Consider the following 14,786-nt stretch of genomic DNA (forward strand, 5'->3'; position numbering starts at 1 on the left):
GGTCTACAGGAGGAAGCTGGCATTCCAGAAAGTGTAGGGCTGCAGGATGTCCTATTTGTGTGTTCAATTCTCACCCCAAGGCAAGCAGACAGTTTAAAGTGATTTTTATGTTGACAATCCCTTCAACCACCTGACAGAAATTAACATAAAAGACTAAATAAAACCCAAGCAAGGAATATTTTCTACATACTCAATTTCAAACAAGATGAGCTCAAAATGAAAGAGTCAGGCACAAGGAAAAGAAAGAAAATGAGCCACCGTCGATGATGTTCAGCATAAACAATAAACTGCAAAATCACAAGGGCAGCTGGGTGATAGTGAAAGCCTCAGCATAAAGATTGAGTTAAAGGATTAGAAGGTGAATAGATAAGGGGCTATCAAATTGAGTAAGCAGATTAAAAGAAACAACACTGAATTCTAGCCTAAAATATAAGGACAATTTAAAATGATATGAGAGACTAAGGCAGAACGAGACACAGCCCACCACAAAAATTAATGAACTAAGAGTTATATGGGGAATTCACTGAAATTTAGCAGGAAAAGAACAAAAAAGACATAGGTCATGTGACAGTGAGACAACGAAACAAGAGAGACCCTGTCATGTGACCCAGCTAGAAGTCTGAGAGCAAACACTGGTCTCCTGGCTCCTTTTCATTTTCTGGTTTGTTCTGTCTTCCTCTGTGTCTAACTTGTTCTCTCTCCAGCATGTCTCTGTACAACTGTCTAGGTAAAACTGTCCCCGTTTTCTCTCTCTGTGCTCTCTTAAATAGCTTTCTTTCTCTCTCTCTTCTCATGAGAATTGGGCATATTCTGTTCTATCAAATTTCTCTGATTAATCATATTGTCAGCCACTCAATGAGACACTACTTTCACACAGGGGTCCTTTTTTTCTACAAACTAACTTCATCTTCCTTGTTTGGGATTAAAGGTGTGTACTAAGGATGTGTCTGTATTCCAACCAGAGGGATTAAGAGTGTGTTCTAAGGGCTGAGCCACACTCTACCTAGAAACAGTTTTTCAGTAAATAACACAGTCTCCCAGTTCCTCTGAGTTCACAATATGTTCAAATATCCTGCAACAAATAGTGACGGTACAGAGATGAATAGGTGATAGAATTGGAGATGAGGAGTTTATCTGTATTATATAATCACAATGTAATCACTATATAATCATACCAGTATTAAAAAACACATAGTTTTTGATGGGCCATATGGAAAGATTTGTAGACATTAGACAACCCATTGTAATACAGTGCTGGAGAGAGGCATTTCAAAAGTAAAGAAAGGGATGCACCAATTCTCAGATTCAGGCCCCGTCCACAAGGAATCATAAGTGTGAAAACACATTCATGTTCATGAACCTCAGAATAAAATTGAAGACTAGAATATCAAACCAAGCCAAGGTAACCTTCCACTCACCAATCAAACAGTGAGATAAAGGTTCAACATCTTCATGGACAGAATGGTGACCACACAAGAAGGAATGGTTATTAAATTAAATTCTAATCACCAGTAACAATATGAAAACTGTAAAGCAGAATAATATCTTTAAATGTTGAGATCAAATACCTTTACAGAGTATTGTTTTTCAAATACAAGGATAGTTCCCTAATTGATTGATTGAGGCAGCCTTGCTGTGTAGTCAAGGCTGGTATTGAATCCTTGTGTTTTAGTTTCCCATATGCTTGGAGTACAGTGTAGGTTCCATGATACCTAGCTTGAACATTTGAAATGAATTAAAATTAAGTTCAGAAATATCTGAGCATCTCCACCAAAGAGATTTCTAGTAGCTACTTGAAGAGGTAAAGTGACTATCCTAGAAGGGATGGCAGGAATTCTGGAACAAGTGTGGAGCAAAACAATTTTGACTTGTCAAAACTGTGTTTAAAACCATTTAGCAACAATTTTATATTTCAAAACATGCAAATAACACCAATATTGGTTCTTTTAGGAAAGTACATAAGTGTAAATTATAGACTTCTCATAATGCTGAGATACAGCATTGACAAATGAATGCCCATAAGCATTGCCATGGTTAGAGTTTATTAATATGAATAAAGACATCTACAAGTATATATATATATATATATATATATATATATATATATATACACACACACACACAGAATGATTGTACTTATGGGAGGTTGAAGATGGCAAAAACTGAATATTTGTTTAGAAATAAGCATCAGTGTATGAAAAGATCATAGCTATATACAAAGTAGTGAAGCCTGGCAGAAGGAGAGGCTCTATAATGATAACACTCGCATTAGCTTAATTGTATCTTCTATACCCATATATTTAGGTTGTGCATTCTTTTCTACACATCATAAATTGTCTACTAAGATAATTATAACAATGTAAGACACAACGAGACTACTCAGATTGGCTTGGGTACAATACCCAGGCAGGAAGTAGCTTAGCAAGATGAACAGTGCCAGGAACATCAGGAAACATGCTCTCATACACAGGAAAGTCCAGACTTTCTCCTTCCTGCCCTATAGCTCCGACGTGGCTTAATCTTGCATATTCATGGTCCATTTCTGTGAGCCCTACGTCATATACAGTACTGTGTGCCTTAGTGTTGGAGGCCCTCCCTTCTTGTCTTTTCTCGATGTAAAACATTCTTTCTGTCCCGTAGGTTATAACTTCTGTGCAGAAGCACCTAAGTGCGGGGAAAACTCGGAATGCAAAAATTGGAATACAAAGGCGACTTGTGAGTGCAAGAATGGATACATCTCTGTCCAGGGCAACTCTGCCTACTGTGAAGGTAAGGGCAGCCAGGTCGTGTGGGGAAGCGGCAGAGAGGTTTGTTTCCAGTTACTACACATATGGCTTTGGCTATGCAAGAGCATCAGTTCTCATGGTTGATCCAGCAGCTTCACACGAGAAACAAAGAACGGTGTGAGATCATACCATCTCCCCACTGTCCATACCAACACCAGGGCCACCGCAAGCACAGCACTTTCTGTTTAACGATTGGAAGGGAGAATCATCTCCAAGGTCATCGTGGGATGTGGCAAATGAATTCCCTTTTCAGATAATGATCAGAGATTGGCTTAGACCCAGATTTCATCTTTAATTCCTGAAGGCAGAATTATTTTTTTCAGTTGATTTCCTTAAAGGATGATTCATGAGCTGTCACTTTCTGGTCATTATCAAGAATTAATGGGACTGACAGGACTTATGACTTAGTCCCATGAACTGACACTGTTACAATGGGGATGTGGCCTCAAGCCCAACCTCCCATCTCTTTTGCCTTGTGGGTGCATCCCTTCCTCCCAAACTCAGCACCTCACATGCTGCTGGTGAGCATTGCACACCTCTACTCTCTTAGCAGCCAGAGGGGTGGGGCTTGCTCTGACCATGTCTAATATATCTGAGCCTGTCCTTTTCAAAGGCTCTCCCTGGCTCCTCCCCTTTGAGCAGAGAAGTTCTGTAAGGCAGAGTCATGATTGGTCTGCTTCTCTGCTCCTCCTGTTTCAATTCAGCCACTCCTTTCATCTTTGGTAGCTGAATCTCAATGCCGTGGTAGCCTGGGAGGAAGGCAGATTTCTCAAACTGAACAAATGGGGCAGTGTCTATTCACTGTCACGCACATGTAGCTTGGTTCTAAAGTGGGTTAAGTATTCTTAAGGTACAGATGGTGCTCATAGGTGGCAATAATAATAAATGCCTGTTCAGTCAGTGTTCGGTATTGCTGACCCCTATTTAACATTTTGACTTCACTCAAAGAGCTATTCACTTCTTTAAAAAAAATTATCTGCTGGTTCCCAGTGATGTTTCTGGTGGGTAGTCCTTGCTTTTTCATTTATTCTGGAAGGCTTTCTTTGTTCCTTCCTTCTTAGTCAGTAGCAGTATTCTAACCTGTGGGCTTCCTCCCTCCTTTTAATCCTTCTTTTATTTTGCATTTTTGCTTTTGCTTTGAACTTGATTCACATCCTTTGGGAAAATAAAGTTACCTCTTTGATTATGAATATTTTTCATCCACCCTTAAATTCTTCTTAGCTATTTGTTAATTTGGGGAAGAACATTATAAATGTCAATACTTCAGATTAAGGAATTTCTTTATATTTCTATCTTATGTTGTTTTCCACTTAATCAGGAAAAAAAGCCTTCATGTGAAAATTCTTTTAATTCAATCTCTATGGGAAACACTCCCAAGCTAGGAAATGAGCTGATGGAGTTATGCTCCTATCTTCTGCTAAATATTGGGTTGAACTCTGAGCCATTATAAAAGTGATAGCAGAATCCATGTACAATGACCCCCAGGGCCCATGAGCATTTGAGACCTAGAAGAAGTGGGAGTAATGGCTGCTGTCTGTGAATGCTTTCTGTGACTCTTTGATTCTTTCTTCCTTCCTTGATTCAGATTTTTATTATATAGAATTGGCTCCAAGAGAGAACTGTGGTATTAAAGTTGCCCTTTCTATGGGAGTCTTTAAAAAAAAAATAGTTACACTGTATGACTGCAGGTTTGACTCACTGTTTTCTTGGAATGCCACTGCCTAGTTCACCATCTGGATCTGTCTCCATGCCAGCATGCTTGCTTGGTACCAGTGGCCTAGATCATAGTGATGGCTAGGGGCTGAAGACATTTCTCTGCCATCATAGAGACAGTCCAGAAGTTCCAGGGAGCTTGTTCATGGAGACAGACCAGTTCTAAGGAGGAATATAAGTAATAAGGAGGAATATAGTGCATAACAAGAGAACTCTGGAGGTAAAGCAGGAACTACATGCTGGGCATCCAGAGGGAACTCAGGACCACATGTGGTGGATGCCAATGCTTAGAGCATGTGTTCATCATCTTGAACACATCGAACTTGATATTTGGGTTTACATTCCGGTGGTTACATGATACTGACATTCATCCTGGTATACCTCCAGTCACTGTGTGTTGAAGGACAGATCTCTGTGTGAGATTTTACATTTTTGTGTTCAAAGATATTTCTTCCTACAGGGCATTCTCTAAGCCCCATGCTACTCAGACAGGCAGAAGATTCTCCATCTTAGTTTTCAGAACTGGATTACCTCCTACCTAGCCCTGACATTCCTCATCTGATATTTGGGGAGGGCAGGGGATCCTATGGGGTCTGGTTGCTATGTTCCTCCTTTGGAGCTGAAAACAACCTCTTCCCTTTGAATCTAGTAGAGGTGTGGGAAGAGGAAACAATGAGGGTAGTTTGAAAAAAACAAGGAAAATCTGCTCCTGTACACCACTCTTCTTTTAGTTATGCATAATTTTTGGCATTTTCTGGGTCCATACCTAGGAATTTCCATCCAGTGTCATCTAGTGGAGAACCTTAGAGGTGAGTATCAGAAACCCCCAGGGATGCGTTATCTCACCATAGCTTAGAGACAATTAAAGATGCATGAACTGCAATAAATGAATGAAAATGACCTGGATTATAAAACCACAATGAGCAAGATTAGCTTGAAATTAAAACAAAACAGTCAACACACTGTCCAGAAATCTTGAAAGATTCCTCCCAGATTCTCAGAGGAAGAGAAAGCACAAAAGGCATTGAACTTTCTTACCTTTGTCCCTTGGCAGCAGAGCTCTGGTGTATTAAAGACTCCTCGGTCTTCAGAAGTTATAAAACTGCTGAGGAGATGTTGAAACTCCTGACCAATCAATGGGAGATAATAAAACCTTCTGTCAGCTGTAATACAATTCACCAGGTTTCATTTTTTGCCTTGTGAGACTAGGGCCGGCATAGTCCTCATCCTGAAAACTTTGTTCATTGAACTTTAGTGTTTTAAGGATCTGGTTGGCTGGGGATTTCCTCCCACCCACTGTGATAGCATTTTCACTGAGTGGGTCTTAGGTAGTTTCTGATACCTTCGTGTGAATTATAACCAGTGTCTGGTATAATTGCCATGCTAGCTGTCCTGTTGGCACCCTTGCTACAGAATTTCGAGGCTGAGCCGCTTTTCATGAACCAGAATGAAGAACTGTTTGTAAGGATGAGGAATAATTTGATGTCCTTTGCATCCTGCGGGATGAGAACTGTATGACCTTTTAGTTGTCCTAAGTTTCCCAGGATCCATTTGTATTTGTTATACTTTTGGAGGCTTAGAATCTGTGAGCACATGACAACCCTGGCCATTGTTAGCCCCACTTGACCCAATGCAGCCATTGAGACTCAGAGAAACCCAGCCATGGCAGAGCTCAGTGATTTTCTACTCTGATTGTTTCCTGATGTTCTAGTGGTCTCTGCTCCTAACCCTCCCACTGTTCTGATCTCCTATTGGAGTTCAAAATATCTTCTTCTTCTTCTTCTTCTTTTTTGATTCATCCCAGTGACATCCAGGTTAGCTAAAGAACTACAGTGGTATGGGGCTAAGAGACAGCAGAGCTCTTAAGAGAATGCAGCGCGTACCACAGCCATGTCAAGAAACTCAGGTCTGTAACTCCATCTCCAGGGACATCTGCTGCCTCTGCTGTCTACAGTCACTGCACTCATATACATGCATGGAATTAATGATAAAGATAAACCTTAAAAAAAAAAAACTAGTTCAGGCATGATGGCACTTGCCTTTAATTCTAGCAGGGTTAGAGGCAGGTAACTCTCTGAGTTCAAGGTCAGCCTGGTGTTTTAGATCAGAAAGACCATGTCTCAAAAAAAACAAGAATAGAAAATCAAGCAAACAAGCTGCAAGTAGACATGACCCGGATTATTTCTGAATGAAGGCTCTAACAATTTTTGCAAGTTCCTATCTCTATTATTCTCTTTCTGGCACAAAACCTTGTCATATATCTAGGGTTTGCTTGTTTGTTTATTTTGTTGTTGTTGTTGTTGTTGTTTAGTCTGGCTTCCAGAAGAAAGATAACATGGAACAATTGACATCTGACAGATAATGAGGAGATTTCTGGCGCCTGTCATTTTATACCATTGAAATTTGCCTTGATGGTGAGGGACCTGTTGCTTTTCTATAACTGAGTTGAGTTTGCTGACAGACCCTGATGAACTGATCCAAAGCTCTTATATTCAGCAGAGATCAATATATACAATAAAAAAGCAATGTTGAGAATCAGCAGGGAAAGTCTAAAAGACAGGAGCTAGCAGTCAGGCAGTGAATTGTTTTGTATATGTGTGGTAGAATACAGTTGCAATTTAGTGTTTGGTTATACCAAATCCAGCATAGGAAATTGGATTTCCCAGTTCATATGCTGATGAGATGGAGCATACTAAAAATTTAGCAATTTCCCAGATTGACTAAAGATTGAAAAGATTGTGTTGATCATCCTCATCATTGTTACCATCATTGTCATTATCACCAGTACAAGCTCTTAGAGGTTAGTGCTTTGAGAACCAAATTTGATTCGTCTATATGTTATGGCAAAACTGTCAGATGACGGGGAAAGTGTCTTGAGTTGGAAGGACTAGATTATATCAGTTATGCAGGCGGGGTGTGGGACACAAACCATTATCACTTACAAAACTGTATGTGCTCTTTCATCAGAAAGCACAAATGGAGCTGTTTATGGGAAGAGTTTAGCAGGAAATGACCTGTGCTATGTGAATCTAATAATCGCATGCAGCAGATATTCAGAAGCATTGGATACACACAGGCACTGATCATCAATGTGAATCATAACTTCTCTTTTTAAATAATTTCTTTTATTTCCATAGATTATGTTATAGTTATATCAGAGCAATAACTTCATGTGATTGGAGGTTACGATAGGTGCATGAACCTGGTTTTTTTTTTTTTCAGTCGTAAGAGACCTAGAAAGTGGCTGGGAAACAGGAGTTCAAATGGTAAGCGGCCTCAGAGTCACTAAGAAGGTAGAGATTATGGAACATGCTTCCATACAAAAAAAAAAAAAAAAAAAAAAAAACCCTGCCAGTTCCTGCTTTAGAGAATCCACAGGGGCTGGCTCAATGTGCTTGCTACGCTTCTGATTATGCAAGAATTAATCAGGTATCTTTGCTTTCCTGTTTTCTTTTACATTTAAGCATTTTGCAGATTATAGCATGAACGGCCCTTGTGATTCACTGAGCCCAGTTAGTGTTCCAGTTTGAGTCTATCTCTGAAGTCCTGCTTTGACTAGGGAGGAATTATCCACCTTTAGCACATTAGCTCTTTGCCCTTGTGTCTGGGTGTTGGCAGGAATTCCGAATGCTGGATGTAAGAATGCCTCCAGAAGTCTTTCTTGTTCGGTTTAGTCTGCATGCCTCAGCTTGTTATCCAAGTGTTTTCTCAGATGGATTTTAGCCTTTGTTTCATCTGAGTAGCTCTGTCTGTTGTCCTACCTCCAACTGGAACAGCTAGACTCCCATCCTGGGATCCTTCCATTTACCTCTGCATCTTTGATCCCCAGGCTTCTTGGGATCAAGCCCAAGCACCCACATGCAAACACGTGTTCCCGTCCTTCCTCTCACCTGAACCCTTCATAACTCTTCTGCCTTGACCACTTTCAATTTTAGTTGAACTCCCACAATACTAATTCTAATTGTGTTTGCGTGATTAGATGATGCCTGTCATCTCTTCCTTGGCATCACATTTTTAACACCTTAATGTTTGCTGCATATTAACTGAGTTATAGGGATTGGAATGTTTTCATGATATTGAGTGAGCTATAAAAACCAGACAGACCCCAGTCTGTAGCTTGGTTTTGTGCTTCGTCCCCTCAGTGTGACTTTGTGTCAATTACTAGAGCTTCACATTTTTAATTCCCTTACCTCTAAAATGGGCTGGGAATTCTCCTGTATAGCCTGGAATCAAATGGGACAATGAGCTGAGAATAGAGCTGATGTGTTGTGGAAACACACAGTAGAAACATCATTTTCCATTCACACATTTCCCACTCTTGTTCACATACAGTAGGTTCCACAAACACTGCACAGCTCCTCTGTGCTTGTCCTGGTCCATATAATCATCTCTTTATCCTGTCCTGACAATTTTCCTCTTGGAATTAAAACAGACACAGCAAAATAAAGGCAAACCTAAATTCTGTTAGCTCTACTTGAGTCAGACCAAAGAGTTCTTGTTAAAGCTTGAACCCTTCAAACTGACACAGTGGTCAGAATAGCAGGGTAAGTTAACTCTTAAAAGCATTCTTCAAAATTATTTGTAAGGCACTGCTTGGAATTTTTCATTATGTCTTTGCAATAGCGTGTCAAGTATTGATTAGGTCTCTAGGGTGTTTTGCAGAAATGGGGTTGTCATGTAGCTAAACTATTGCATTATAGAAAGAACTCTTTGGGTTCCTGCTTTCTCCCGGGATCCAGTGCTTAACTCAGCTAATCGTACACACATCTACTTGGTTGTTCCAATCACCGAATGTTGAAACTGCTCATGAATTCAGCCTTCTTCAACCTTCATATCAACTTAGCTTTCAAAGTGAGTCATGTCCATCTATTTATTGCATCTTCATCGTGTTAGCCCTTGTCTGAGTCTTCTTTGGTTTTTAGCTAATGATGACCATGGTAGCCGCTCTTGCCCCATTTACTCACCTCCCCAACAATGTACCAAGGGGAACTTTGAAAGCATCCAGAAGTTATGCCATTGCTCTGTTACAAATTGCCTGATACATGCCGTGGTTGTTGGAATGATATACAAACTTGGATCAGGGTAAGGCTCCGTGTGAGCTTGGGCTTTTGAGCTTGGTATTTGTGTTGACCTCTGCTTTGTGTTCATGTGTCTTCACTTTATTGGCATTCTTTGCACTGTCCCATCAGATCTGGGTGGTGGTTCTTTCCCCAGCCTGGGATGCCCCTCCCAAGTCTTTGCAGTTTTCTTTTTCTCTTAGCAAGCTCAGAAAATTCTGAAATTTTCTTTAAAAAGTTGACAAAGTTCTCTCCTAACTACCCAGATGAGATTATCTTTTCCAGCCTCTAATGCTTTTGTTGCTTTGTTGATATTTGGACTTGATATTTTCTTCATAGAAATTTCACTCTAAATTTTTTTTCCTTTTTTCCAAAACTATCATTATCTGACTTTGTCTATTTGGAGTATAAATTGCATGGGACTGTAATTTTACCTTATTCCTTATTATCTTCAGCATCTAAGATAGTGCAAGGTGAATTGCTGATGAACAAACACAAATTTCATGAAAGTAAGGAATAAAGGAGGAGAAGAGAAAGGTGGGAAAGGATTCAAGATTCTGTGTGACTGTCCCTTTTTTATGTCGAGTTGTCTTGTGCCATTCAAGACCTGCTTTCTACAATGTGAAGTTGCTTCAGCTATGTTTTCCTACTATTCAGTCAATGGAATATTAGCCCATGTGTGTTATCTTTTCCCCTGTATTATTTTTCTGTTGCTGTGAAAAATACCATGACCAAAAGGAACCTAAGGAAGAAGGGGCCTATTTTAGAGAGTCCGTAATGCTGGAGACCCATAGCACGGTGGCAGAAGCAGGAAGCTGGGAAATCACATTTCATTCATAAATAGGAAGCAGAGAAAAAAGAAGAGGGTGAAGCTTGATACATCAAAGTCCATCCTCAGGGGCATACTTCCTACAGCAAGGCTCCATACATAACCTTACCAAACAGGACCAAGTATTTAAATACTTGAGCCTGTTGGGGACATTTCTCATTAAACCACCATATCCTACTATGAACTAGCCGTCTTTAGTACCTCAAGACGGGCATTTGCCATGATATTTATAGTAAATCAACTGATGTGGGGCTTACAGCAATGACAGCTTTCATTCCTCATTGCATAATCTTTAAAATGGCTGTTTCTAGTCATTAAGGTCTTCTCTCAGAGCTCTGAGTCAGGCCCCTTTGGTGGTCCATCAGGTGTAGTCTGTGGCCTTCAAGGTCACTGTGGAGAAGGAAGAGAGAACAGAAAGTTTTCAATGTGCATGTGCTGGTTACATTTCACTTGCTAAAACCTCGTTAACCACCACACTCAGTGCCAAGGGAGACTGGTGAACAGCATCTAGCTCTGTGCCCAGGAGGAACAAGAATTTGTGATAAGCAGCTTTCTGATCTTGCTGGCTTTTCTGCTTACTAAATGGAAAAAAAAGTTCCTCATTAATTTTAATCCTTTTTACTGTTTTATGTCCTGTGTTCTGGTGTCAGCAGATATTACTGAGACTCATTCATGGATAGGGTTGGATAACAGAACAGTTTGCCTGGCACAGTGTCATTGTCTTTTTCCTAAGATGTCTCCACGGTGACTCCTGTTGCTTCTTTGCGGTGTTGGTTCAACTCCCTATACCTCATATCCCAAAGTGACTAGCCTGATTTTGGTTGTGGTTGTTGTTGTTGTTTTTGTTTTGACAAAATTCATGGCTTTACATGCAGTATACACTTGGAGTCTTAGGCTAAGCAGAAAGCAGTTCATGCAAAAAGCTTAACATGCATCTGCAAATGATTGATGTCATCCTAATGGTAGCAGAGATGAGTCTGTGCTTAATAGGATGCTGGATAATTAAGAATATCCCCAAATTGTGGAGTTGTAATCGCTATAGAAAAAGAAAGTGAAGATTGAAGCAAAAAATGAATGTAGAAATGGCTGGCCCTGCTTGCCTGGTGGCTTGCCTTGGTGGCTGACTAGCCCCCAGATAGTTCTGTTTTCTAGTGTTTTGTGCTCTCTGTTGATTTTTCTTGACACTTCTTGAGGCAATGATACAGTGGAAGAATGTTGAAATGAGGACCAGGAGACCCCGATCGATCCTGGCTTGATCATTTAGCAACTGGGTGACCATAGAATGTTACTTGATCCTTTTACGTCTCAGTTTCTCATAGCTCAAATAAGATGCGAAACAAGACTTAAATAAAGACAACCGGAAGTGTTTTGGGAAGACTTGTATAATATAGGTACACACTGTTATAGCTCTTACCGTTTTAATTGGGTAGTTATGTGTCATAATAGCAATGTATCTTATCTTTTGCAGCTACTGGACTAGAATGTAGGTCTTCCTGGTCTGTCTGTCTATCTACACATACCCTAGATATATATTGTACCCACCAACATACATATTGGGCTATGGTTTTATATTGAGCTGTGGTAGGCTTCATAGAAATGGGTCTTATATCCAGTTATGTCCTTCATCTACATCAGTGAACTACATCAGTGTGTTGTGGTCTTGCAGTATGAATCATACAAGGTTGTACATCACAGTCCTGTCAAGGGGGTAAGGTAAGCACATGCTTGGCTGGGGCCTCTGGGTTGTTAGAACTCTGAAGATGATCAGTGATCTGTCCCATCCTCAGGAACATCATAGTCTGGAGTGGAAGAAAGACTTATAACCAGATAATGAAAACATAGCAGAACTTATACCATCATAGACTTAAACACTGTAGTAGGTCTGTGTTGATGGGAGCCATGCATTCTGCCAATAGCACTCTCTGCAGGTTACCTGAGAGGCACAGTCAAGGAACTGAGTTCTTAAAGTAGTGAAATGGGAGAGGTGTGAGGGATAGATATCCTTAGTGTGAGGGATGAATTCCTTAGTGTACAAAAAAAAGATAGAGTAATAGCTTTAATATGATTGCAACAAACAGCATCTGGTAGATGTAGCCAATGGTGAGATGGCAAGAGCTCCAGGTTGTCCTATAAGCCATATAAACAGTGTACAGATATCACACTAGGTTCAATGAATTCACTGGGGTATGGAGAACATTCTGGAACTTTATGCTTAGTGCTACTTCATGCTAATAGCTTTCATTTTAATATATATTATGTAATATAATATATGATATGGTCTAGTGCTAGTAGACACATATACTTTATTAAATAATTATGTATTTACTTACAGGAAGCACATGCCCAAACATTTTTATCTCTTAAGGTGCATGATCAAAAATGTCCTCAAAGACCACAGCTGACGACCAGAGTGTTTGAAGTCTGAGGTCGGGAGGATGTACTTGGATGTCCTGTCAGGAAAGTTGTATTCCAGGCCCCAAGGGTTCAGAAGCATTGGCTGGAGGGTCACTGGAGGAGAAGAACCAGGTTAGGTGACACTGCTTGCGTAGTTCATGTCTTCCCAGGTTCAGGCATGGCCAGTGGATATGGGACATAAATAAAGTATCACTGAGGCCACTTGGAAGAGTCCATCTGGCTTTGCTTGGCTGCTGGTGGTGTTTTTCTAAAGTCTACAGTTGCTGTGCCTGACTCCTGATGGGCTCCCAGTGAGAGTGATTCACCTGGCATTAGGTGAATTCACCTGGCATTTCCCTAGTGTGTCTTCCTCTCCTCAGGACACAAGACACTCAGAGGATAAACAGTGACAGCCTCATAGTTGCTTTCCAGGGATGTACTTTCAACATGGGAGATCATACTGAGACAATTCTTGGTTCCTTGTGTGGGATTTTGAGACTTTAGGGTGTTCCCTTAAAAGTCATTAGTCATTTATTTATAGTACTTAGAATTTTAAAAATTTATTTTTCTTTCATATATAATAGCCCAGTTTCTCCTCCCTCCACTTTTTCCAGTCCCTTCACTCACCACATGTCTCCCCCAGATCCATTCCTCCTGTGTTTTCCCAAGTGCTGGGATTAAAAGCACGCGCCACCATCACCTGGCAAATGCTTTTCTTTACCTAAAATGTGAAAAACTTTTGACTCTTTGATATGTCTGATATCTAGATAGAAAGAATTGAATGTACCATGTTGTTCTTTGTGAGTATATCTCTGTGTTATACATATGTGTGCCGGTGCATGCACATATGTGTTGAGACCAGAAGGTGACCTCATGTGTCCTCTCCTATCACTCTCCATCCTGTCTTTTAGATAAGGTCTCTCACTTAACTTGGAGCTCATTAGTTTGGCTACACTGTCTGCTTATTGAGTTCCAGGGAATCCCCCTGCCTCTCCTCCTGCTTTGAAGTTAGACATGAACCCACACTTTTGTAGATAACTGGGGATCTGAACCCAGGTCCTTATGGTAGCACTTCTCACACACTATCTATTGAGCCATCTCCTCAGCCCCAAACTTTTCATTTTGCTTTAGCTACAGCTACTAGTATATATCTGTCCTTGCTATTAAATTTAAATTCTTGGCAAAATTTGCCTAGATAAAAATTACACATGCTAATTCTTTAGGGAAGAAGAGCAGTGGTTGGACAGAGAACTTGAAATTTGATCTGGTGTATTTGAGTTTAAACTTCTATCATTATAATTTGTGAACTCAGACCAAAAATGCACTTTTCTGTGTTTCTGTCTTGTAAAACCAGTGTGCGAATGTATAAACTCCAGTGGTCTCTTTATGTGGTTGTGTGTGTATGTGTATGTGTGCTGAGTGTGAATATATGTGCATATTTGGCACATGCAAAGGCCTAGGGAGGATGTTGGCTATCTTCTTTAACTTTGTACCTTATTCTCTTGAGACACGGTCTCTCATTGAACCTGAAACGTGTAGTTTCAGCCAGGCTGGCTAGCCAGTTAGCTCCTGCAGTCTGCCCATCTCTGCTCTCTGACTGTGGAGTTACAAGCATGTGCATCCATACCCAGCTATTTATGTGTGGGTACTGGAAATTTGAACTCATGTCCTCATGCTTGCATAGCATATGCCCTTACCCGGCCCAACTCTTTAAGAACTACTCTAAAGACGAAGGCAAAATAAGCTTTAAGAAATGAAATATAGAACAGCTTAAGATTTAAATAAATTATCAGCTAACTATGAGTATAACAACTGCTCAATTATGAGTATATAAATTCTGAGTCATACTGTAGTGAATGTGTTGTGAGCAGTGAGGAAGGGGAGGTCTGTTCCTTGAGTGAAAATGGTCATCTTATGTGCGAGGACTATGGTAGACTGTGAATGACACTGGATGCTTCATGGGCAACTGTGAATTGCCCTGGGGGACCCAAGATGAAACTATTCCAT

General features: G+C 40.4%; 1 protein-coding gene across 1 annotated transcript in view; it reads left to right on the forward strand.

Annotated features, from left to right (window-relative positions):
* Positions 1-14,786, forward strand: part of Nell1 (neural EGFL like 1) — an 827,697-nt gene that overhangs the window by 264,326 nt on the left and 548,585 nt on the right. The window contains exon 12 of the mRNA XM_021189273.2: positions 2,641-2,769. Coding sequence (XP_021044932.1) covers positions 2,641-2,769 — 129 coding nt within the window. The remainder of the gene's footprint in view (positions 1-2,640; positions 2,770-14,786) is intronic.

The sequence above is a fragment of the Mus pahari genome, chromosome 1 (assembly GCF_900095145.1).
Source record: "Mus pahari chromosome 1, PAHARI_EIJ_v1.1, whole genome shotgun sequence".
Classification (NCBI taxonomy): Eukaryota; Metazoa; Chordata; class Mammalia; order Rodentia; family Muridae; genus Mus; species Mus pahari.